General features: G+C 38.0%; 1 protein-coding gene across 1 annotated transcript in view; it reads right to left on the bottom strand.

Moving 5' to 3' along the window:
- The window catches only part of SKAP1 (src kinase associated phosphoprotein 1), a 276,955-nt gene that overhangs the window by 203,331 nt on the left and 49,660 nt on the right, over positions 1-23,964 (bottom strand). Inside the window, exon 3 of the mRNA XM_019924939.3 lies at positions 10,743-10,768. Coding sequence (XP_019780498.1) covers positions 10,743-10,768 — 26 coding nt within the window. The remainder of the gene's footprint in view (positions 1-10,742; positions 10,769-23,964) is intronic.

Here is a 23,964-nt window from a genome sequence, read left to right as displayed (position 1 = left end):
AATATAAGGAAATTTAAATTAATGTAAAATTGTCTGCTTTTTCTTTGTTTTTGTTTTTATTGCTGCCATTAGAAGGGAACACATGACTTCTGACTCTATTTAATATTTAAGAACCCATGAGACACAAAGCTCCTTCTTTAAACTAATAAATCCTAAATAAAATGTTATAAATAAAGGTCCCTGATCCAAATCCAGGTAGTTTTCATGCTTGATAGCATGAATATTGCCAGATTTTCATGGACCAATTTCCTAGTAGTGCAGTTTCCAAAGCTGAACTAAGGTAAGATTAGTAAAACTGCAGCTTATTATTCCTTATTATAACCATTCATCTAAGTTATTGAATATAACACCAATCTAAGAAATATACTGAGTACATATGTGAAATGTTATTCACATGTAAACACAGTATGGAGCACATTTGTAACACCAAAGCTAAAGTTCTGTCAACACTTCCTTTATAAATTAGATAACCATTTTGCACATACTCATGCATTAGAAAATGTATGGCGTTTCCCACAGAACATGTTAGAGGCTTCACCGATTTCTAAATATCCATTTGGATTTGCGTGGTTAGTTCTTGTGATTAATCCATGTATAGTGAAGGTCTCAAATTCTTCTCTGTTCTAGACAGTCTGGCTTCTTGCCCATCTTTTTTTTTTGTGTCCTACACCTAGCCATAACTCAATGTATAAATATTCTTTTTTTTCCCAAGGCCCTGGCAGTGAGTATAATAGTACTGAATGTCATTAAGTCTACAGAACAAATGATGGGCCAGGTAAAGAAAGTTTCCACTTATCATTCTTCTGAAAATTTGCTCTAACTAGATCTTGAATGTACAAGAAATAAGTTGAGCTTATGACTCAGTTTTTAGCTTAGGATACTGTTTACTAATTGTATAATCACGCAAAGAGTAACAGACTTCTTAAGAACCTTTAGGGATCTCATTTGCAGAGACAGCACAGTCTAAATGATAAGAAATGAAATCAAATTGATTGGATGCTTAGAGCACAATCACTACAACACCTGTGAATTCAACAACAAAAAGGGCAGCATAGTTTAATAATATTTCCAAAATGAATTACATCTTTCAGTGGTGAGTTGGACAGGAAAATGCCCAGGGGAGCCAATGGAAAAGTTCATTTTTTCTCCCTCCTTTAAAAAAAAAAAAAAGATCATTTATGATGCAGTTTTTCATTTTGACCAGTAGGGTGGGCTGCAGTGTGTAGCATCACCCTAGTTCCTCAAAAAAGGAAAAAAAAAGGTAGCCACTGTGTGAATCCCCCTGCTCCTTCCCCTCCCCTCCACAGGAAAATGCTGAGATTTTTAACCCTTCTTAAGTTTCACATAAAGGCATAACTTCTGGACATTAACAAACTGGAGGGCTGACAGCAACAAATATAAGCCAGATAATTGTATATGTGACAACGCACACTTCATAAAGCAAATTACAACCTGTCAGCCATCATTCCGGCTTTACAGTAACACATTCCATTTACCACTGTTATTGTTCAACTGGTACTAAAATGGAACCTGCTGAGTTAGAATATTTCCAATAGTAGTATGATTTTGACAGAATTCAAAACATGTAAACCTAGGTATTTGGTAGTATGTAGATAAATACACTGTAAAATGAATGCATTTATTATATGGCAACCAGGCAATCTTAACCTGGAATTATTAGTTCATCATTCTGTTTTCCACTGTATTCTCAGTGTTTAAGTCTTACTATGAAGCTATTCAACTGAATTTTCAACATGTTTTGACTTACAGGAGAAAGCAGCTATAGTAATAATAAAAATATAATAGCTTACTAAGCTCTTACTGGTTATAGGCTTTAGGTCAAGACTCTTTATGTCCTATCTCATTTAATCCTCAAAATAATCCTGTGATATATTATTAATTATATGTTATTAACCCAAAGTTTCAGATAAAGAAATTGAGACACAGAGATTAAACAACTTACCCAAAGTCATACAAGTGACTCATAAGTGGCAGTGCCAGGATTTGACACCATCTTGTCTGATTGCTAAGCTCTTGTTCTAATCCACTGAGCTGTACAGTCTCCAAATCTGCATGCTTTATAAATGACAATCATTACTCAAAGGCAAAGCATACTGAATGGCAGCCAGTGACTTGAATTTATGGCATGTGCTATTAATTAGTATTTTTTTATTTCAGTAAGGTAATGAACTATAATCAAAAGTATAAATTATTATAAGCAGTAGGAATACTGTAGTCACATTAGGCATGGAACTAATAGAGAAAGTCAAATGTGGTCAATGATTTGGTCAAGAAGGAGCTGGTCCAATTCATAGGTTCAAATGTACTATACTAGCATTGTTGCAGTGATTTTTTAAAAATACCACTTTTTAGCATGAAACTCATGCTAACAAAATTTAACACAACACTGTGGGTTTAGTCAGATCAATATGTTGAATTTTTTTCCAGCACATTCTGTGTGATTTTATTGGCTCCTGGGTATTTTGATGCTGCTTCATAGAAAGTGAGCCAACATGTTCTGCACCCAAATATAGCTTTGACCTGGCCTAGTTGTAGAATGCATTTCCTTTCTGGCACCATCATGCTTAAGTCTCACAGTAGGAAAATGCTTCAAAAATATGTAATTAGCCAGGAATGCAGCAATTTTATTACTATTGGTTTATCTTTCTCTTCCACTCTTTTTCTTTCTCCCAAACAACAAATTGTAGTAGGCCTTAGCACCCACTTCCTGTCCTGATGCATACTAGGATCTATCATATCCCAATCAGTTTACATTACTTCTTCTTGAGAGAAACTATAAGGCCAGTTGGATTCCAATATCTTCTGCTAAAGAAGAATGGGACGACATGATCTACAGGCTACAGGTAGATATAAGAAAAGTTTTTACAAGAGACCAAGAAGTAAAAGTAAAACGACATATAATAAAGAGTGGATTATGGGTAAGATAAGCAGGCCTGAAAATGTGAAACAGCTTTTAACATACTGAAGAAAAAGTGGGTTTTCTTTGTGAGTAATATAGACCTCCAATACCACTAAAGCTGGAATGGCAAAGGGTGACAAGATTTGGCCTCCCCGTGCCCCACGCATAGGAACTCCTGTTCACGTATGAAAACAACACGTGTGTAACGACAACATCAACAACCAAAACTTCTCACCATCAACAGTTCTGTTCAATGTTGGTCCCTTTTGGAACAGAAGTTTCACATGAAAAAGTATCTCCTTATATTTAAAATTTATTTTTCCTTCTTTATTGGGGTACCATTAACAAGGAAACTGCACTAATCTTAAGGAAAGTAAGTGGTATCACTTTGTACGTTTAGGAAAATACCTTTTAGAGATGAACTATGATCAAGAACTTTCTGAGCTGGCAAGTGTGTGTTAAGATTGGTTCTTCCACTCTTTGCCTCACAAGAGTTAGCCGTGATTGGAATCTTTATTATCTTTATTTTACACATCATATAAATCCCCTTGTACATAACTTAACAGTTCCTTTACTGTTTTAGTAGGACAGAGCCCAGTAAACAATAACTATTAAATGAGTTTCCAAGAGAAGTATGTGCTGATGGGAAGCACAGTGAAATGCTTTGTAACAGAATTGGGCTTAACCATCACCTTTTTTAGTCTCCAAATATCAAACAAATTTACTGGGTTTCAAGTCTAAGGGCTTATTCACAAAGAGTTTTAAGCAGAAATACCCAAAATTTTGTATTCAAATTAACCAGACATTTCTCTCAATACTTTGTGTCCAACACATGAAAATTCATCAGAGGCACAATTCTTGAGGTAAATTAATTCTTACGCCAAGATTCTATGTTCAGGAACTGTACTCTTTACCTGATTTTTTGTATTGGTCCAGGAATAATTCTATCTAAAAGAAACAGTTTATAAGTTTTTTTCCTCAACAAAAGTTTCCAGCCTAATCGAATAAACTTAAAGCAGTCATTAATTTATCAATTACTTTATTTTCTTTGCCATCTACATAATGACAAGGGTCAGAAGTTCTATGAACTTTTAATTAGCACATATGGAAAAAAGAAAGACTAAGATAGGGCAAAAAAGGTATTCTTTATCATTACCATGGGTATTATATGAAGCTGTTTTATTATTTATTTTAAAATTCACTTATAAGTGCTAAGTTAACTCAACACACCTACTGGTTCCCAAACACAAAACAACAGAGAATGCTGTTATTTTATATCATCATCAGGATCTTGCCTATAAATTCATATATAAAAATAAATAAGAAGGAAAAAGCATGAATGGGTATAAACTACCAAATTATGAATATACTGAAAAAAAGCTACCGTGTTAAATCAAGTTTTTTTGGTACGCTTCTTTTTCGTCCCGGTTTTATTGATATGTAATTAACATATTTTATTAGTTTTAGATGTACAGCATAGTGATTTAATACACGTATATATTGAGAAGAATTTTTTGGATTTTCCATATCCTTTAATGAATTGAAAATATATTAACAGAAAAGACTCCCCCTCCAAGACTGTAAGTTTAGTCAACATCCATCACCTCACATAGCTACAATTTTTTTCTTATGATGAGAACTTTTAAGATCTACTCTCTTAGCAACTTTCAAATACACAATACAATATTGTTAACTACAGTAAGCTTGATTAAATAAAAAAGTTAAGTGTGCCCAGAGCAAAAATTTCAAACATTGTAAGAAGGCATGTAATAATGAAAGCTCATCTTCCCTCCCTTCTCTTGGTTCTTCTCTCCAGGAGCAACCATTGTTATGTTTCTTGGGTATTCTATGAATTTTCTATCTAAATGTAAGAAGTGTCTGTGAGGGCAGTATGTCTTTTTTAAAAACAAATGGTAGCATCTGTCCTGTTCTGTATCCTGCTTTTCCTCCTAATTATTTATCTTGGAGGTTGCTTCATATCAGCACAAATAGATTCATCTCGCTTTTATTTTAACTAACTTTTAGCCAAAAAAAAATAATTCATGCACATGGTGGAAATTCAAATAGTACCAAAAGATATAAATAATGAAGATTCTCTCTGTACTCACACTGATACCCCCCTCAACAGGACTACCACTGTTAGATTCATGTATATCCTTCCAAAAATAGCCTACACACACACAAAAAGCAAGCACACGTACACGCATGTGTGTACACTGTACACAGTACACTGTCCAAATTGCCCTCTTCATTTAACAATATGCCTTGGAGACAGCTCCATGATACACATATATATTCCTTTAATCTCTATGCAGCACTCCATTAAATGCATGTAACATACTTTTTTTAACTAGTCCCCTATTGCTGAACATTTAGGCTGTTTGGAGTCTTTGCTATTCCAAACAATGCTACAAATGAACATCCTTGTGTATAATATATTGTGTAGGGAATACAGAAGGCAGCAGCATCTGATTCAAATGATTTCTTCTTTTGCCTGCATGAAAGTCAGTTCTTTTTCTTATGTCTCAAGATCTTATATCCTAGGATAGGACATTTACAAAGGACATAAAAATCTTAGAAAATTTTAATGTTAAAAAGAAAAAAAGTGAGTCCTTTTATTTTTAAAAAAAACCTCTCTTTGACAGTAGTTGCCAAACAGTGCATTAATTTTAAAATGCATCATTGCATTATTCCACTCTTTAAAAAACCCAACCAGTAGATGTATAGGAAGTAAAATATTTGAAAAGGTATCGAAGTCAGTAATTAATTTCAAAAACAGTGTGTGTGTATATGTCCACCTTCTACAGATTAATTTGTATAAAATGTAGCAAATAAATAAAGGGGGAAAAAGGTCCAAAGGAAGTCAAGTCACAAAAGCAGCTGTCAAGATTGTTGATGCTAAAAGTTTGGGCTAAAGCCAAAGGCAGGAGCATTCGTCCTGTGTACATTTCCCCCTATTAAATCCCCAAAAGACATGGAAAACATTCTGGAAGATTTCTTTTTAAAAAGTAGCATAGGTTAGGATATTCTAGGTTCATAACCAACACTTGTGTTTATAAAATATTAGCATTCCAGGAATAGTGATAGAAAGATACTTAACAGTAAATTACAAATATTGTAAATTCAGACTTTTTCTTACATTTGCAAACACGTCATAAATTTTGGCTGTGTTTCTTTGTGTAAATCCTACTTATGACTGCGCTAAAACCTTTTGGCATGAAGGCAAAGAGTATTTTCATAAATAAAACAGTAAAATCACTGTACACTCCATTAATTCAAAAACACTTCTCTTCAACTTCAAAGGGAAACCTTTCTATCCTTTTTTTAGTGCTAAGATGGTGTTTCTTTGCTGCTTTAATGGCTTGCTTCTTGTAGTTGTCATAACTACATGCTCCAAGTATGTGATAGTAAGAGACGAGAAGGTGACATCTATGCTTCGATTCAACATGCCTCAGACGTTACAGAGCAATAGGCTCATAAATCTAACCTCCAAAGTGCCTACTAATAAAAAGTCTGCACACATCCTTTAAATGCAAAATCTCACACATATATACATGGTGAGTTAAATGGCCCTACACCAGGATTAAGCTGGAATGGATGAATTTTATGGAAAGATATGTGAAATATATATTACCCAAGTTCCACACATGGATTTACTTGCAGAATCCTACTTTGAAACATAAACATAATACTTGCTACCACTTCAGGAAGTGCCTACCAAGTGGCAAGCACTCCTCATGAGTTCATCATCTCATTAAAATTCATTACAACTCACAATAAGTGCAAAGTAGATATTATTAGCAAGATTTTGTAGATGAGGAGGTTATGTAACTTGTCATAGCTCACAAAGCTTGTTAGTAGAAGAGCTGGGATTCGAATTCAGGTCTGATTTCAAAGCTCATGCTCTTTCCTTCACAAAACACTAAACTTGAAAAAAACCTTTTTTTTTTTTAAATTGGGATATAGTTGCTTTACAATGTTGTGTTAGTTTCTGTTGTCCAGCGAAGTGAATCAGCTATATGTATACATATATCCCCTCATTTTCGGATTTCCTTCCCATTTAGGTCACCACAGAGAAGGTAAAACTAATATTGTTGTTTAGAAATTCGACTAATATCGTGTTTTGAATATCTGATTGCCGAAACGGTAAAAGTTCCATGGCAAAGATTCCAATGAATTTTCTTTGTAACTTTAAGTGAATTTAAGTAGAGAAAAAGTTCTCAAAGTAAGCAGGACTTGAATTATCAAAGGAATCTCAATCTTATTAAAAAATAAAAAGCCTTTCCCATGTTTCTCAATTGTACTTGAGCCCATTAAAAAAACTCTTTCATTTACGTTCCTTCTACATTAAAGTAACAAATTATTTGGATTATATATATATATTTTCCTGTTTCATTATTTTTAAATGAACTTCACTCAGGAAGTTGACAGTAGACCAATAAGACAATTTAGGTGAAAATATGAGGGAAAGAATTACCAACAACACAACCATAAACAGAAACTACACCATGTCCAGGTACCGTGCTAGGGCTTAAACATATTACTACCAGTCCTCATGACAACCCTGCAATGAGACAGTAAAATACAACAACGAAGATATTGGGCTCTGGAACTATTAATGAGCATGTCGTTTCTTATTGGGGTGATGAAAACGTTCTGAAATTAGATAATGGTGATGGTTGCACAACTCGGTGATCAGACTAAAAACCACTGATGTGCACTTATAAAGGGTGAATTTTTTGGCATGTGAATTATATCTCAATAAAGCTGCTATTTTTTCTAAAAAGAGTATATACTATGAAGTCAGACTGACCAAGTTAGAATCCTTGAGGGGAATGGTCTTGAGCAATTCTCTTAACTACTCTACGCCTCAGTACCCACATCTATCAAATGGGTATATTAACAGTACCTATGTCATAGGGCTGTTCTAAGGGTTAAATAAGATAATGCATGTAAAGTACTTAGCACAATGTCTGGCACATCCTCATTTTATAGATAAGGAAGCCAGGGTTCATAGAAATGAAGCAACTTACTAAGTTCACATAACCTTTAGCTAAATGGTACAGGTGAGATTTGAGCTCAGGTCTGTCAGCCCTCAATGTCCATGTTCTTTCTACCATGCCATGTTTCTTCTCCAGAACAGGGACAAAACTCTCCCTAATACTATTCAATGATCACTCCTCCATCACATTAAACCTGGGATTGAATGGAATGATGGATAAGAAACATTTTGCTGGAAATCCTTCTCTAGGTCTAGGCAGTCCCCTCTCCCAAGCATCTTTCTTTAAAGGTTACCTTTGCCGCACATTATGACAACTCATCACTTATATAAGCAGATGTTTAAATGTGTGCTAATAAAGAGATTAATAAATAAGAGATCTTTTATAATTAAGGACTATTTTCCTTCTAGGCACCAGACTCTGGTCCAAATATCCTGAAGAACACAAATGTGTATTTAGGCAAATGAACAGAGTTAATCAAATTCATCCCATCATCTTCCTGTACAAGGATCCTGCCATAGATAAAATGCTAGGAAAGTATGGGGCCACCATTTCCGTCCTTTCTCACTTTCTTCCCAATACTACCTAGTCTTCCAGGGCTCTTAAAATCCTCCTGCCATCTCTTCTCCTTCTTACATATTCCTATTCTTTTCATAATCCTAAATTGTCCTATAGTACCTTATATAGACCTGCTACTGCTCTCACCCACCCTACATTTCAAAAGCAAACAATCTGCTAAGATCTGCTCAGAAGGGCCAGGTAAAAGATACTCCTTCCTCTTCTATCCCCAGAAAATGTCTTAGCGGGAGGAGCAAAGCTGGGGGCAAGACACATAAATATGGGTTTTACTATTTGATCTTTCCTTACATTTACTTCCAAATGAGCGAAGAATTTGCTACAGATATCCAATCATTGTCAAGAAGTAAATTTAGTTTTCTGCTCTAAATAAACTCTTTTCAATTGTCCCCTTGGCTGCTCTACCTCTGCTCTCTTTCTAAGAGAGACAGACTGTGTAGAAGTTGCCCTATGATGGAAGATGACTACAGTACCACTATTAGAAGAATTTGGTAAGATGTGTCCTTTGTCTTTGTAGCGCCACACAGTCCCTTGTGTTAAGCTCCAAAATTATTTTCTCTTCTCAACACATTACTATACCACATCTCTGACACTAATTCTTCATTTCTCCTTTAGGTAAGAAATTCTACCTTCACAGTTCCATTCATTTCTGCCAGTTCACATTCATGTTCTGCCCCCTGTGGATTTTGGTTAACATCTGTTAAACACTGAACTATAGGGCCATCCCTTGAATAGCATATTTCACATTTTGCAAAGCAAACTGCTACATTATTACATATAATTCTCCATTCTCAATCTATGTTTTCAGCCATAAATGCTTTAGGACAGTGAGATATATAGTAACACTATATCACATTATTTAAAATATTATAAATGCTATGACTTTAATTTACAAGAGTTTAAAAGCTTTAAAAGTTTTTTTATTCCTTAAAACTTGCTTTTTTTTTTCGGTACACGGGCCTCTCATTCATTGTTGTGGCCTCTCCCATTGCGGAGCACAGGCTCCGGACGCGCAGCCTCAGCGGCCATGGCTCATGGGCTCATGGGCTCATGGGCTCAGCCACTCCGTGGCATGTGGGATCTTCCCGGACTGGGGCATGAACCAGTGTCCCCCGCATCGGCAGGCGGACTCTCAACCACTGCGCCACCAGGGAAGCCCTAAAACTTGCTTTTAAAGAAAACCTTATATAGACTTGAAAGAATGAGCCAGGAAAATTTAAACTTTAATAAAATTCGTATCATTACTCACAGTTTGAATTTTTTAAGGTATTACTGCTCACTGAGACTGGATACACTGACAATGTTGAGAATAAAAAATGTTGGAAAAGTTTGCAATTGGTTAAAAAATGTTATAGAGCAAAATAGTTCATAAAGCTATTTTAGATTTTCAAGTTTAATCTAAAACTCTCTGTGATTTTCTGAGAAGATAAAAATCTCCCATTTATAACAAGTTGAGATAATTAATATTCAGAATGATGTTTCTGACATTCTCAACGAGTGTACTAAAAATAAAGAATGCATATACTTTAAACAACCCCTCAAACTGAATTCAGAAAAAAATTTCAATTTTGAACCTTTTAAAAATGTGCTCTATTCCTGTCTTTTTTTTTTTTCCAATTTTGCACACAGCTGTCTGTTGTACTTTTTAGAATCATGCCAGATGCTGGGTTTATCCAGCAAAAGCAGGAAAACAATGGTTTGAAAGCAATTAGAGGCACTGAGGCTGCAGTGAGGCTCATATTAAAATGTGATAACACTGTTCTAGTGGGAATTTCAACGTTACTCCATTTCTGACATTTTCCTGTTGCCAGACAGGCGGCCTGTGTAGAAGAGCACTGTGATCGAGGAGGTAACACACTGGAATTTATTTCTGGAGCAAATGAAGGATTAGCTGAGCTGGGGCCCTCCCAAGGCTTTTATTATGGACTCAGCCACCATTTTATTTGAATGCCAGTGGATCCTGTTGGCATCTAACTAAGGTCAAGGAATAAAAGCATATTAAAGCTTTGGTCCTATAAAATAATCTAGCACTAACCCATTCAGAAGGCAGAAGTATCAGGGCCTCTTGTTGCTAAAAAGCAGGGCAGGGGGGCCCAGCAGCGTGAAGGTTAATTAAACACTCCACTAACTTTCCTCAGAAATGGCTAATGCCACTCTATGGAGAAGCTTATTTAGAAGACGCAGAAGTAAACAATACCATCTACACATTTTTAGTATAAAACCATAAACGGTCAGAGAGGACTCACCTTGGGGCTGAAAATTCCAAAAGTACCTGAAATAAAAGGAAAAAGAATGGAGATGAGCCAAACTTGTATTTCTCAATCTTGGTTGGCATATGGTAGCTATAGCACCCAGTCCAAAAAGCTTCCTAAATAGTCAGTAACTAGCCAAAGCCACTACCTACTCTACGAAAAACCAAAGGGCTGTCCCTGAGATTTGAAAGATACTTAAAGGCTTGAAAGGGACATTTAACTCGTTATACTACCTTATGTAAGCTTGACTTGAGAGCTGGAAAGGTCCTAAAATGTTACCTAGCCATGGTCCAGGGTTTCTCATAAGGAGCTCTGCAGGCTTTGAGCAGGAAAACGCCTTGTTGTGACAACCTGTCCTGTGTATTACAAGACAATCAGCATCACTGGTCCTGGGTACCAAAAACCAGTGGCACCCCCAGTTGTTATGACAACTAAAACACCCCCCCCAACACACCCCCAAATACCTTCTAGCCTAAATTCTTAATTTTACAGGTGAAGTGTGACAACTGATTCAAGGTTACCTAATGTTTTAGTGTCTGAGCCAAGACTGGGGCTCTTGCAGTCCACTCTGTCATTCTATCTCTCTTTTATTTTGAGAAATGATCGGCAAAACCGACAACCCTTAAAGTCTTAAACCAAGTGAAATGGCAGTAGCAGCAAGGATTGTCTGTAAGTCACTTATTTGAAATCTAAATTGCTTTCCCCCGACAGAAGCGATGCTGTATACAGTGGCTACCCACAGAAGCCTATCGCACTTTGGATTCCATTTCCTCCCGCCTTCACAGGGACCTTACATGATTCTATATCGATTTTCTCTTGTATAAATTCAACCTCTTCCTCTCAGTGTGGCCCTATCCATAAGCATTTATGATCATAGAAAAATAAAGCAAACCTTCCCTCACCCCCTTCATATCCCTCCATCTGCTGTCCTTTTCCCTTCACATCACAGTGAAATTTTCAAAAGTGTTGTCATAGTTTCTCCTTATTTCCTCACCTCCCACTCACTCCTCATCAGACTCCAATCTTGCTTACAGTCACCACACATGAATTCTTGCTATGAACATAGTGACCTCTATGTCTCTAAATAGAAAGAAAATTTTTCTATCCTCATCTTGACTTCCCAGGAGTGTACATGTGTATAAAAGCATTTTTCCCTAAGGAGAGAGTCCACAGCTTTTATCAAATTCTTAAAAAGATTCATAATCCAAAAAAGATTAGGAAAACGGTAATACATTGGTGATAATGGTGTGTCTTCCAGTACATACATGACTGAAATAAGGTGTGGCTACTTTAGGGAGGAACACCAGCCCAGTGAGCACCTAGGTTATTTCTTTATTAGATAAAAATTCAGAAAATGGAGAGGAAGGAGATACGCGGGGAGTGTGTTGCCATAATCCAGAGGTGAATTTGTGGGAAATAAGCAGAGTTGAGGAAGAGAAGGTGAAGAAACCTTGCGATTGACTTTTCTTGTTCCTGTTCTTTCTCAGAACAGTTCTGGGCTAGCAATCAGGTAAAGGAATGTAAGATGCTTGGGTTAGAGGGCAGGGAAAGTTCAGAACAGCTTTGACATCTTCAGTGGAAAAGGGGAGAGGGGATAAGAAAAAGATGGGTGGGAAATGTAAAGGTGCAACATCTGGGGGAAAGGGCATCCATGTTGAGTTAAGGGCATATGTAAGTTGAAACTGTCTGTAACTTAAATAATTTGTTTATATTAGTATGATGGGTTAATCTCCACCTAGCAGACAGTGTAGCTTCCCACTGAACCTGGCCACTGTGAAAAGTTTTCCATAAAACTCTTGTCTATAAAACACAGCTAATCAAGCAAATTATCAAAGGTGAACAATTTTCCATCTTCTGTTCCTATTTTTCCATCTTCTTTCAAGGCATTGCCTTGGCCCCTGATTCCAATCATTACCCAAACTCTTATTCAATATAAATAGAAATTAGGGTGTTAGCGTGTGCAAATTGTGCGTGTGCACTCCTCTTTCCAAAATGTTAATGATGGCAACAGAAAGAACTTTGCTAACAAATGTTGTTTTCATTTATTGACCCAGAAAAAAACTTAGCCATGCCCTGGCAGTTAAAGGGCCAACTCACGGAAAATTGTTAAACAGATAAAATGTTACTAATGATCTCTGTCTCTTCTTTTATCTGCTCCCCCCATAATCCCCACTCCAACTCACACACATATTTTCAGTTCCCTTCTCTACCTACTGTAAAGTGTCCTGGTTTCCTGGTTTCTCTTGTTAGTTAAGAAGATGTTATGTGTTCACACATACTAGGTATTGCTTCTCCCGATAGTAGTTATATCTTCAGAAGGCTGATTATGGAGAAAGAATTAAATTTAACAGATCAATTAAATTTAATCCAGTGAAGTGCCAGGTCTATCTAGCTGACGTTAAATAGCAGAATCTGCTTTATTCTTGATGATACTGTAATTAAATATTTCTGTCTATAAAAATCATATGTAGAACTTGATGTGGAATGACATAAAGTGGAATGTTAGTTCCCTTCTTTCTCAAGAGGTATAAAACTATCCTGATAACCTACCTCTTTTCCCTCTCTTCTTATTTTAACTATTAATTATGTAACAACCCTAAAGAAAGTCTGTTCGCGTGGGCGTGTGCACGCGCGCGTACACACACACACACACACACACACACACACACACACACCACACACACCCCTATCCCACAGCTCACAGAGGATACTTCTAAAAAGCAAGGCCAAAAGGTGAGCAATCTCATCCCTCACTGGAGAGTGCCATGTATTATTCTCTGCTGGACACATTTGAGGTCTTGATCTTGTCTTGTTAAATATATCCTATGGATGGCCTTCATCACATTCTCTGGAAAGATGATTCCACACTAGAGAATTCTACACTCTTTAGGAGGCATTAGTCAAATCCTGCCAACATCTTCTAATTCTCATCCTTCACTCTGAAAACAATTATGCCTTAACCAGAGACTCCAACAAGTCTGAAAGTAGATATTTTAAACCAAAATACAAAGACCACAATAGAAGTATATAGAAGAAAAAGCATGCAAACACACACAGAGTTGTGTTTATCCTAAAAGCCTCTAAGAATTTCCTATCAGGGCTGAGCAGATAGATGAACAAACACTTCTTTAATCTTCTCTTTGAAGCTTCAGCTTCAATATGAAAGGGAAGCTATCACTCCTCTGCAATATCCATACTCAGCGCCACCAGGTCCATGCAAATGATATTTGGAACTTGAAAAAGATGAGTACAGAATGAGCAGAGAGAAAATGCTGCAACCATATTGATGACGATGATCTTCACATTCAGTCAAAATAAATCCATCTTAACTTGTGCCTTTAAAAATGAAAATGGAAGAACAAGATTTCACAGCCTTTAGTCTACGGCACAGAATAAAGTCTTGAAAATTGAGGGTTACATTACATGCAAAACAAAATTTGCTATTTGTGGTTTTTTTAATTAAAGAGGTTTTAATTGAACTTTAGTTTAAGGAAAAGTGCAGCAAATATAAAATGAACCCACAATATTGAGGGAGGCTTGATGAACAGCTGCAGCTGTAGCAGCAGTAGTAATAGTATGATAATAATAATGCTAAGATTTTTTAAACATATTGTTGGGCACTGTTTTAAGCACTTCTCTTATATTAACTCACTTCCTCCACACTCTAACCCTGTTATTATGACCATTTTATAAATGAGGAAACCAAGGCCTCAAGAGGTGAGATAACTCGCCCATGGTTTCAAAGCTAGGAATCAAGGCAGACGAGTTTCGAATCCTAGCGACTAGTTGCAGAACAGGAACTGTAACAAGAAATTAAGTTTTGGGACTTCTCTGGCGGTCCAGTGGTTAAGACTCCGCGCTTCCACTGCAGGGGGGTGCGGGTTCATCCCTGGTCAGGGAACTAAGATCCCACGTGCCATGCGGCACAGCCAAAAGAATTAAAAAAATTTTTTAAAAAGAGGAAAGTTTTGAAAATACAATCTAACTTAAAAACACTCAGCAAAATGAATTCTTTCTCTAAAGACATTTTATTATGGTAACAGAATTCAGTCACTCAGTCAACAAATATTTTATGTCTTCTATATGCTTTGCTCTGGTGCCACGGATGAAATGGTGACTGAAATAGATATGGTCCATCTAAGATTATACTTCAGTATCTTTCAAATTGCAATCATACTGTTCTAGTTTGCCACTCAAGATTCACAGAATATTAGATTTCTCCTAAAAATGAGGCTATTGACTTTTTTTTTTTTTGCGGTACGTGGGCCTCTCACTGTTGTGGCCTCTCCCGTTGCGGAGCAAGAGGCTCCGGACGCGCAGGCTCAGCGGCCATGGCTCACGGGCCTAGCCGCTCCGCGGCATGTGGGATCCTCCCGGACCGGGGCACGAACCCGCGTCCCCTGCATCGGCAGGCGGACTCTCAACCACTGCGCCACCAGGGAAGCCGAGGCTATTGACTTTTAATCATTAGTTTGGGGTTTCAGGGTGGGTGTCAAATTCTTGACCATGGAGCTAACCAATAAACATGGTTATTGAGATTAAAATACTCAGAGCTTTGCCCACTCAACTAGCTAATTAGATAAATCCTGGTGAAGTAGGTAAGACAACTGTAACTATCCTCATGTTACTGGAAATATCTAAGAAGGAAAAATAATTCCATTTCCGAATTATAGTAAAACAATTTATTCAGCAAGTAAGATACGCTAGGTATTATGCTAAGTATACGTTTTACATGTATTATTTTATTTAATCTTCATCATAATCCTATGAGGTCAGTACTATTATTATCCCCATTTTACAGATGAGGAAACTAAGACTCAGGAATGTCAAACAAATTGACCAGGATCATGTAGCTATTAAGTGGCAGAACCAAGATCTGTATCCAGGACTGCTGGGTTCCAGAGCCCAAGCTCTTAAATTTCATATTAACTGCATTTCTATTGGCTGTAATATAGAAAACAAATCTAGTATTAAGAGAAGGTAGAATTGTTATGTCAGACAGCCTAGTATCAGGGAGTAATCAGCTCAGAGGTCTTTAATTTGGAGTCGACTATGGACTCAACTATTTGAGCTTGAGGAGATTCATGAACTCCTTAAAATTATGGGTGAAAAGTAATATGTGTTTTCTTTTCTCTTGAAAAAGAGTCCATAAACTTCATCAGATTTCCAAAAATGTGACTAATTCTCTGCCTCCAAAATGATAAGACCCCCTGCGTTAGATGCATAGGATTATAATGGCATTATAAACCTAGCTATGCAGAAAGGCCAACATCTGTAATGTTATAAATCTAGAACATCTAGATGAAAAATTTTTGCAACTAAAGCATTAAAAGTGTTATTTTACCTGTGACTTACAGAAATTTAAAACCTATCATACATTCTCTGTCTTGGTAAACCACCTGTTAAAAAAAATCAAATCTCTTCTTGATGACTTACAGATAGCCACATTTGAACTTCAGTTTTTTGCACAAAAACAGTGGTGTCTTCTAAATGGATAGGCTATCTGCAATACTCAGTGTCCAGAGACCTCTATTTCCCTCTTGACCATCTCTGTTCTCTGGTAATGGCTGTCTCCAAACAGACTGCAAAGACTAAAACTGAAGTGCTATCCTGGCATTAGAAATGGAATTTTAGAATTCAAATGGACACCTGGGCTTTAACGGCAAGTTAATAAGGCTAGGACAACCCTTGTAATTGACCTTGAGCAGTGAGCCACATGGTAAAGACTGATTTACGCCCAAGGAAATGACTTTTCTGAACAACACTAATAGTCTGTGCACTGGATATTTCCTATAACCTCTTCTCTCACTTGGGAAGATTCACTTGATTTCTAATTCTCTTTCTCCTACTAGTGTTCCATCTCCTACCTTGCAGAAGGAATGGGCAAGGGGCAAAGGGTAATAGGGCATGACACCCAAGAACAGAAATGGGAAAAGAGCACCATCTGGTGGAAGTCTCTGGTGGAGGCATCAGAGGACTGGGACCCAGGGGTGGGATACCAGCCTTAGAAACAGTTGGGCAAGAATGGGAAGGTCTCTGGGAGCGGTGCCGCCTGTAGTCCCTGTTCCTTCGATTCATCAGAAGTCCAAAACCTAGTGTCTGCCTACAGGAAGCTTACAATCTAGTCCAAAATATGAGATACTTACAACTTACATATGAAGAGATGTCAGTCTAAGACAGGAAATAGATACTATGGTAACAGACAATAAGCACATAACTCAAGTAATAGAAGGACCTGTCATAAGAAAGTCCTGGGTCCTTTGCGGGGAGCTAATATTTCTGTGATCTTGAGTCTATATCCACAAATTTTAGAAACCCCAGAAGACAGCACCACAAAGTTCTCTTACAAGACACAATGGTCTCAATTAAACTTTTATTTAAAAATAAACAAGTAGTCATGTACCAAAATGTTCATTGCAGCTCTATGTACAATAGCCCAGAGATGGAAACAACCTAAGTGTCCACCATCGGATGAATGGATAAAGAAGATGTGGCACATATATACAATGGAATATTACTCAGCCATAAAAAGAAATGAAATTGAGCTATTTGTAATGAGGTGGATGGACCTAGAGTCTGTCATACAGAGTGAAGTAAGTCAGAAAGAGAAAGACAAATACCATATGCTAACACATATATATGGAATTTAAGAAAAAAAATGTCATGAAGAACCTAGGGGTAAGACAGGAATAAAGACACAGACCTACTAGAGAATGGACTTGAGGATATGGCGAGGGGGAAGGGTAAGCTGTGACAAAGCGAGAGAGTGGCATGGACATACATACAGTACCAAACGTAAGGTAGACAGCTAGTGGGAAGCAGCCGCATAGCACAGGGAGATCAGCTCGGTGCTTTGTGACCACCTAGAGGGGTGGGATAGGGAGGGTGGGAGGGAGAGAGATGCAAGAGGGAAGAGATATGGGAACTTCGTTATAAAGCAGAAACTAACACACCATTGTAAAGCAATTATACTCCAATAAAGATGTAAAAAAAAAAAGTAATTCCCATTTTCTAGTATATAGAGAAAATAAAGTAATTTAATAAACATTGGCATTGTATGGTGAATAAAAAAACAAGCAACATTATCTGATTTGACAGTATTACCCATGACTAAAACAAATTTTTTTAGAAGTCCATTCCCAGACAATAAAAAATAAATAATATAAAGTAAATTAATTCAATAAAACCCTATTCACCACTAGAGTCTTCTATAACACTATCACTACATGAAATCCCTGCTATGTCAATCCAACATCCACTCTGGATATTAAAAGTAAGAAATCTAGGAGCTAAATGATTATGCCCTTTCACTGAAACACTGAAACCTACATTCTAATATTTCTTCCCCCGTGTTCTAGCATTAACATTGCAAATTGTGGTTGTTATGACCATGCAATCCCCATACACCCTACATGTACTAGACAACCAAGTATAACTTAATGAACTATTAAAGAAAAATGCTAGCCAGCTATGTTGTGGCAAAATAAAAGACCCTAAATGTCAGGTCAGAGTTGATGTTTCTGTCTCTTTGTGCAAATAAAAGGGAGCAACTGAGGGGCGAGTTGGTTTGCTTGTTTTTAGGGTATAATGTCCACGGTGATCAGATCCAGCAGAAGTGTGCAGCCTGGATGGGAGACAGCAAAGGAGGGAAGCAGTTTAGGAATCTGCTGGAGAGCAAAAGAAGGGACAAGAGATTTGATAACAGATGTGGAGGCAGGTTGGGAATGGAGAGTCAGGAGGAAAGTCAGAGATGTCTTTTGGTTCCAAACGTGTGTATTGAGAGAGAACAAGGTAGAACTCACATACAAAGAAATCTAGCTGATTATCATATTTTAATCTGGACTATCTTTAGCTCTTGCCCTGCCATTTTTGTCACGGTTGATACTTAGAACTAATTTGTTTTTTCGTTTGTTCATTTTATTAATTTTTATTGGAGTATGGTTGCTTTACAATGTCGTGTTAGCCTCCACTGCACAACAAAATGAATCAGCCACACACACACAGATATCCCGTCCCTTTTGGACTTCCCTCCCATGTAGGTTACAACAGTGCATTAGGTAGAGTTCCCTGTGCTATACAGTATGTACCCATCAGTTGTCTATTTTATACATAGTATCAATAATGTATAGGTGTCAATCCCAGTCTCCGGATTCCTCCCACTCCACCCCTTTCCCCCTTGGTATCCATACATTTGTTCTCTATGTCTGTGTCTCTATTTCTGCTTTGCAAATAAGATCACCTCTACCATTTTTCTAGATTCCACATATATGCGTTAATATACGATATTTGTTTTTCTCTTTCTGACTTACTTCACTCTGTACGACACTCTCTAGGTCCATCCACGTCTCTACAAATGACCCAACTTCATTCCAGAACCTAACTTGTTTTATTTTTTGCTTGCTTCAGGTTAATAGCTACCCTTAGACCACTGAGACTCTTAGTTATCTGATTGATGAATAACTGATAACTGTATGACTCTGTGACTGAGGACCATATACTCATTGAATTTTATAGCCGGAAGGACATTGAAGGTCATTTAACCCGGCCCCTCACTTTACAGATGAGAAAAACAAAGCACGGAGAGGTTATCTGATTGCACCATGAGAGTTTAAACATCCACATTGTGGAGCTATCACAGTTTACCTTGTGCAGAATCAGGAACAGGTTCAAAAACATGATATTTATTTGAAAATTCCTTTGATATTTTTCTTGTTATGAACATGGTCGCTTTATTCACCTGAGAGCAAATGTTGCACAAACTTTTTAAGCTGGACTAGTTCCTAGGGCTCCTCCAGGCAGTGTGGATTTGTGAACATTAACATGTCAACATACCCTTTACATCTCAAGTTATGAAAACTCTCAAACAGTAATAAATCTCCACTATTTGCCAGACACTCTGTGAGGAACTGAGAGGAGAGAAAGCCTGAACTGTGGGCCAGTTGGCTGGAATTATGCAAAACTGTGCAAAAGTGGTGTGACTGACCCAAAACACACACAAGGTAAAAATTGGGGCCAGAAGAACCCAGGTCTGGGTAATTCCAGAACCCATCTTACTGCCTAGAGATGAAAGATGCTGGGGGTGGACCTGGGATTGGATATTGGAAGATGGCTGGCGGAGGGGGGGGGAGCGGGGTGAGAAGGGTCACCGAGAGGCCAGGCCCAGGATGCAGAGGGAGGCCAGGCAGGGGGGCCAGGCCCATCAGAGCAGGTGGCAGAGGCCCAAAGCAGACATGTTTGAGGAGGGGGCAGGTCAGGATTCTGAGTGGGTTCCAACCTGAAAGTTTTTGTTTTATCTTGTGAAACAGGCTATGATGTCAAGCAAGAGTGAGAGGGGATATGATAAGGTAAAGACTGCTGAAGATTTGAGGGGGAAGAATACTGAGGAAAATTGGAAAGGTTGCTGCCATGGGGCATGTGAAATAACTGTCAGGCATCATTAAGGGGTGAGCTGAGGGTGGAGACTAAGATTTACTGTGGCGGCAGCCCAACTGTGTAATTTTTCTCCAGCACTGATTACCTGCCCAGGTATAAGATCAGGAAAAGTGGACAGGTGAATTGATCCAAGGTTAGAATTTTTCTAGGCTTGTAGGATGAAAGGACAAGAGAGTAAGAGAAGACTGGAGGGGCACGCAATGGAGCTCGGGCTGGCCAGGGAAGAAACCAAAGGCCAAAGACTTGACTATAACGTCTGTACACATTAAATACTTTTAACAATCAATTAAAATATTCAAAAACAGGAGATATCATTATTCTACTCTTCTTCTCAGGACTGTTCTTTATCCCAAAAGTCCCAAACCTCTCCTATCTCATGTTCCCTGTTTCAATGGCTGACAACTCCATCTATCCAACTGAAACTTAGGAATCATCCTTTACCTCTTTCTCTATTTTATGTACATCCCGTCATTCACAAAGACCCGGAGCCTCTACTCCCTTCATATATTTTTAATCTATCTCCTCTCCCTCTCTATGGGCATTGAATTCACTCAAGTCCTCAATATGCCTCACCCAGATCAATACAACCATGTCCCAAGTGGTCTACCTGCCACCTTGCTCCTCTCTGACCCATTCCCCCCAGTGCTGATGGAGAAAGAAGAGCAGTGACCGTGAAGAGCAAAGGCTCTGCAGACACGTCTGGGTTGGAGTCCCAGCATCTTCATCTTCTAGCTGTGAGACTGTATCTACAGCCTCAGTTTCCTCATCTTTAAAATATAAATAATAACCATACCTGTCTCGTATGGTTCTTGGGAGGATTAACTGAGATGATACACACAAAGAACTGAGCATTAGGCCTGGCACCTGGCAGCCTTCAATAAATCTCAACTGTTATGTCATTAGCACCATCATTATTCTAACAACCTAACAACATGCAAGCCAAGTCTCAACATTCCCCTGCTTGAAATCCTTCAGTGGCTTACCCAGCCTGGTCCTCCCCTGCTCTGCTCACGCTTCTGCTCTTACATGTCGCAGCTCTCTCTGCCGGCACACTTTCCCCTTCAGGCCCCTTCCTCTCCTAGTGAACCCTTGATGGTCCTTCAAGGCTCAGCTCAGTCTCCTGTGTTAGGTGCTCCCCCCAGCACATATGTGCACTCCCCTCAGCAGCATCTGTGTACTGCACCACAAGCTTCTTGTCTCTCTATGTTACTGAGCCCTCAAGGGGCAGTAGCACAGAGCTTGCTAAATAAGTGAACAAAGGTGAGAAGCAGAAGGGCTGTCTGAGTTCAGCATGAGTAGAGCACAGAGAACATTTCAGAGAGGGGTGGAGATAAGGTTGGAGAGGCAGGCAGAAGGCAAGGCTCTCTAAGCAATGCTATGGAGTGTGGATTTCATCCCAAATAAGATAGGGAGAGGTACCCTCCTTTTCCTCTAAATTATTCACACAAAGGTAAGAGGGGAAAAAAAGAAATCAAAGGAAGGGAAGAAAAGGAAGAAGAGAAAGATAAAAATAAGTAAACTTCGTTAAACTAAAACCTTCATCCAAATGAAGAATTTTTTTCCCCAAAGCCTGGCTTCAAAGGCTAACTACAAAATGACCGGCAAAAGTATACTTCGAAAGATACAACCGAACACACATCACAGTGGCAAGAATCCAATATATAAATACTATCAATTTGTTTCCTCATTAAAAGCTTTCATGAAGAAAATGATTTAATACAAATGCTAAAGCTACTGACACAGATTAATTGAAAAATACCAACAGAATTCTAATTAAAGACATAATATTATTTCACTCATTCACACTGCACCAAAATTTGAATAAGTATATAAAAACAGAATCTAGAAAGCAGGCTTCTACTGGTAACCACTCTAAGACCTACAATGCATTACTGAAATTAAAAGAAAAAAACCTCCTATCCTTAAGTGTACACTTCCTTCCAGTTAAGAACTGAGATGTACACAAAAATTCAGAAATCATTTTAAAATTTTGCCCTCAACTTGACTTTTTTTTCTAATTGTACAAGATTCTATACTAAAATATCATTCTTTCCCATTTATTTCTTTGTACAGTACTTACAGCAGTCATAGTTAAACCCTTACATAAGGTATCCAATTATCCAAATCACAAAGTAGGGAAGTGATTTAGATCCAAAGGCTAATGACTATGTGACCAGTTCTACTGCTGTATCAATACAGGTCAGGGGTCACCAGCAGTTCAACCACAACAACTAGTCAATCCCAGGACAGTGGTTCTGTCCCACTTCAAGGGATTCTCCAGCATCAGAAATGTCTCCAGATGTTGCCAGGCCACAGGGAAGCACTTAAGACAGTGGGCAAACATCAGGACAAGGAAAGGACCAAGACTATTTGTTCTGACCATATCTCCATCCCTCATCCTAGAAGCTAATTAGGTTGAAATGTTGTCAGCTACTGGCTGGCCCTAAACCCTGCTGATAAGATTTTCCTGTCAGTCATCCCCACTCATATTGGGGGACCCTCCTTACCACTCAAACCAACCGCCTACTCACTCTTCCAGTCAAATCCTTCTTCCTTCGTTCCCCTGTTAAAATACAGTTTAAAACCAAAGTAGCTACTTACCAAACAAAAATAGTGTCCTCTAATAAAGATTTTTACACATACTTGTCTGATTTTAAGAATCTTCTGGAACCCTAATTGAAACACGAATTCCCCAGTGTTCACACCAGACCTACTAAATTAGCATGTCCAGGGTAGTGACCTAGAAGTCTGTATTTTTAACAAGATCCCCAGGTAATTCACATGATGGGGCAAGTCTGTAGAACACTATAAAGGATATGGGTATTTTATAAATGGTTTCCTGTTACGGGAATTATAGACAGGCAGCCCTCAGTTCAAGTATAGAGTGTATTCCAAAATTCATTTCCAGTTGTTTGGACCTTGAAATGCATTTTCGTAAAGAAACAAAGTAAAAGATAATGTTAAGTTTTCTGGATATGCTTTAAAAAAAAAGATTAAATCTTGTTAATAAATCTGAGATATAGTAAATACAATCTTTAATTTACAAACCAGTCACATTTCAAAAGTTGAAGCATAAAGTCAGTCATTTAGAATGTATTTTCCCATTGACATAAATTTCTGAAAAGTGGTTAGATTATCTGGTTATCCATAAAAGTTCATAATAAACCAAAGGCAGCTATGGAACGAAGGATATAAATATGAGCTCAAAGCAAGAGATACTGGGAAGAAAGAAAGATCTGTCTTCCTTTGCTGGGCATAGAGAATAAACATAGGCAACCTATGACATTCTTATCCTCTCTCCCTTTGCAACCATCTCCTGTCTCCCAGTGGCCTCAGCCCAGGTACCAAGGACCCGCATGATTATCTAAAATTCCCTATTAAAGAATCAGCTTACCCATGCCTGTCCCATGATTTACTCTCCTCAGTTATGTACCTCTTCTCCCCAGATCCAGTCAAAACTCCCATTTCCATGATTTGGTTCCATCCTATCTCTCATTACTCCCTTATACCTAACAAACAGAATTACCCTTTGGTTCCCGAGCATGGCTAAACTTTTATCTCCTCAGTTTCTTTGCACATGCTATTTTTGTGTGCAATATATCTGACCAAAAATCCATCCCTTTCAAACCCAAAGCCAAGACATGATGCCATCTCATTCATGAAGGTTTCTCATAGCCCACCAACCAGAAGTAATTTCTTTTTCTGGGATCTCACAGTACAATCTGTGGGCACCTCTTCTAAAGTGTTAGCCACAATACACCTTGAACTGTAGTTATTTCTGCAT

This window comes from Tursiops truncatus, chromosome 20, assembly GCF_011762595.2.
Source record: "Tursiops truncatus isolate mTurTru1 chromosome 20, mTurTru1.mat.Y, whole genome shotgun sequence".
NCBI lineage: Eukaryota > Metazoa > Chordata > Mammalia > Artiodactyla > Delphinidae > Tursiops > Tursiops truncatus.
Note: the sequence above shows the minus strand (reverse complement) of the source record. Positions and strands in the feature narration are given on the sequence as shown.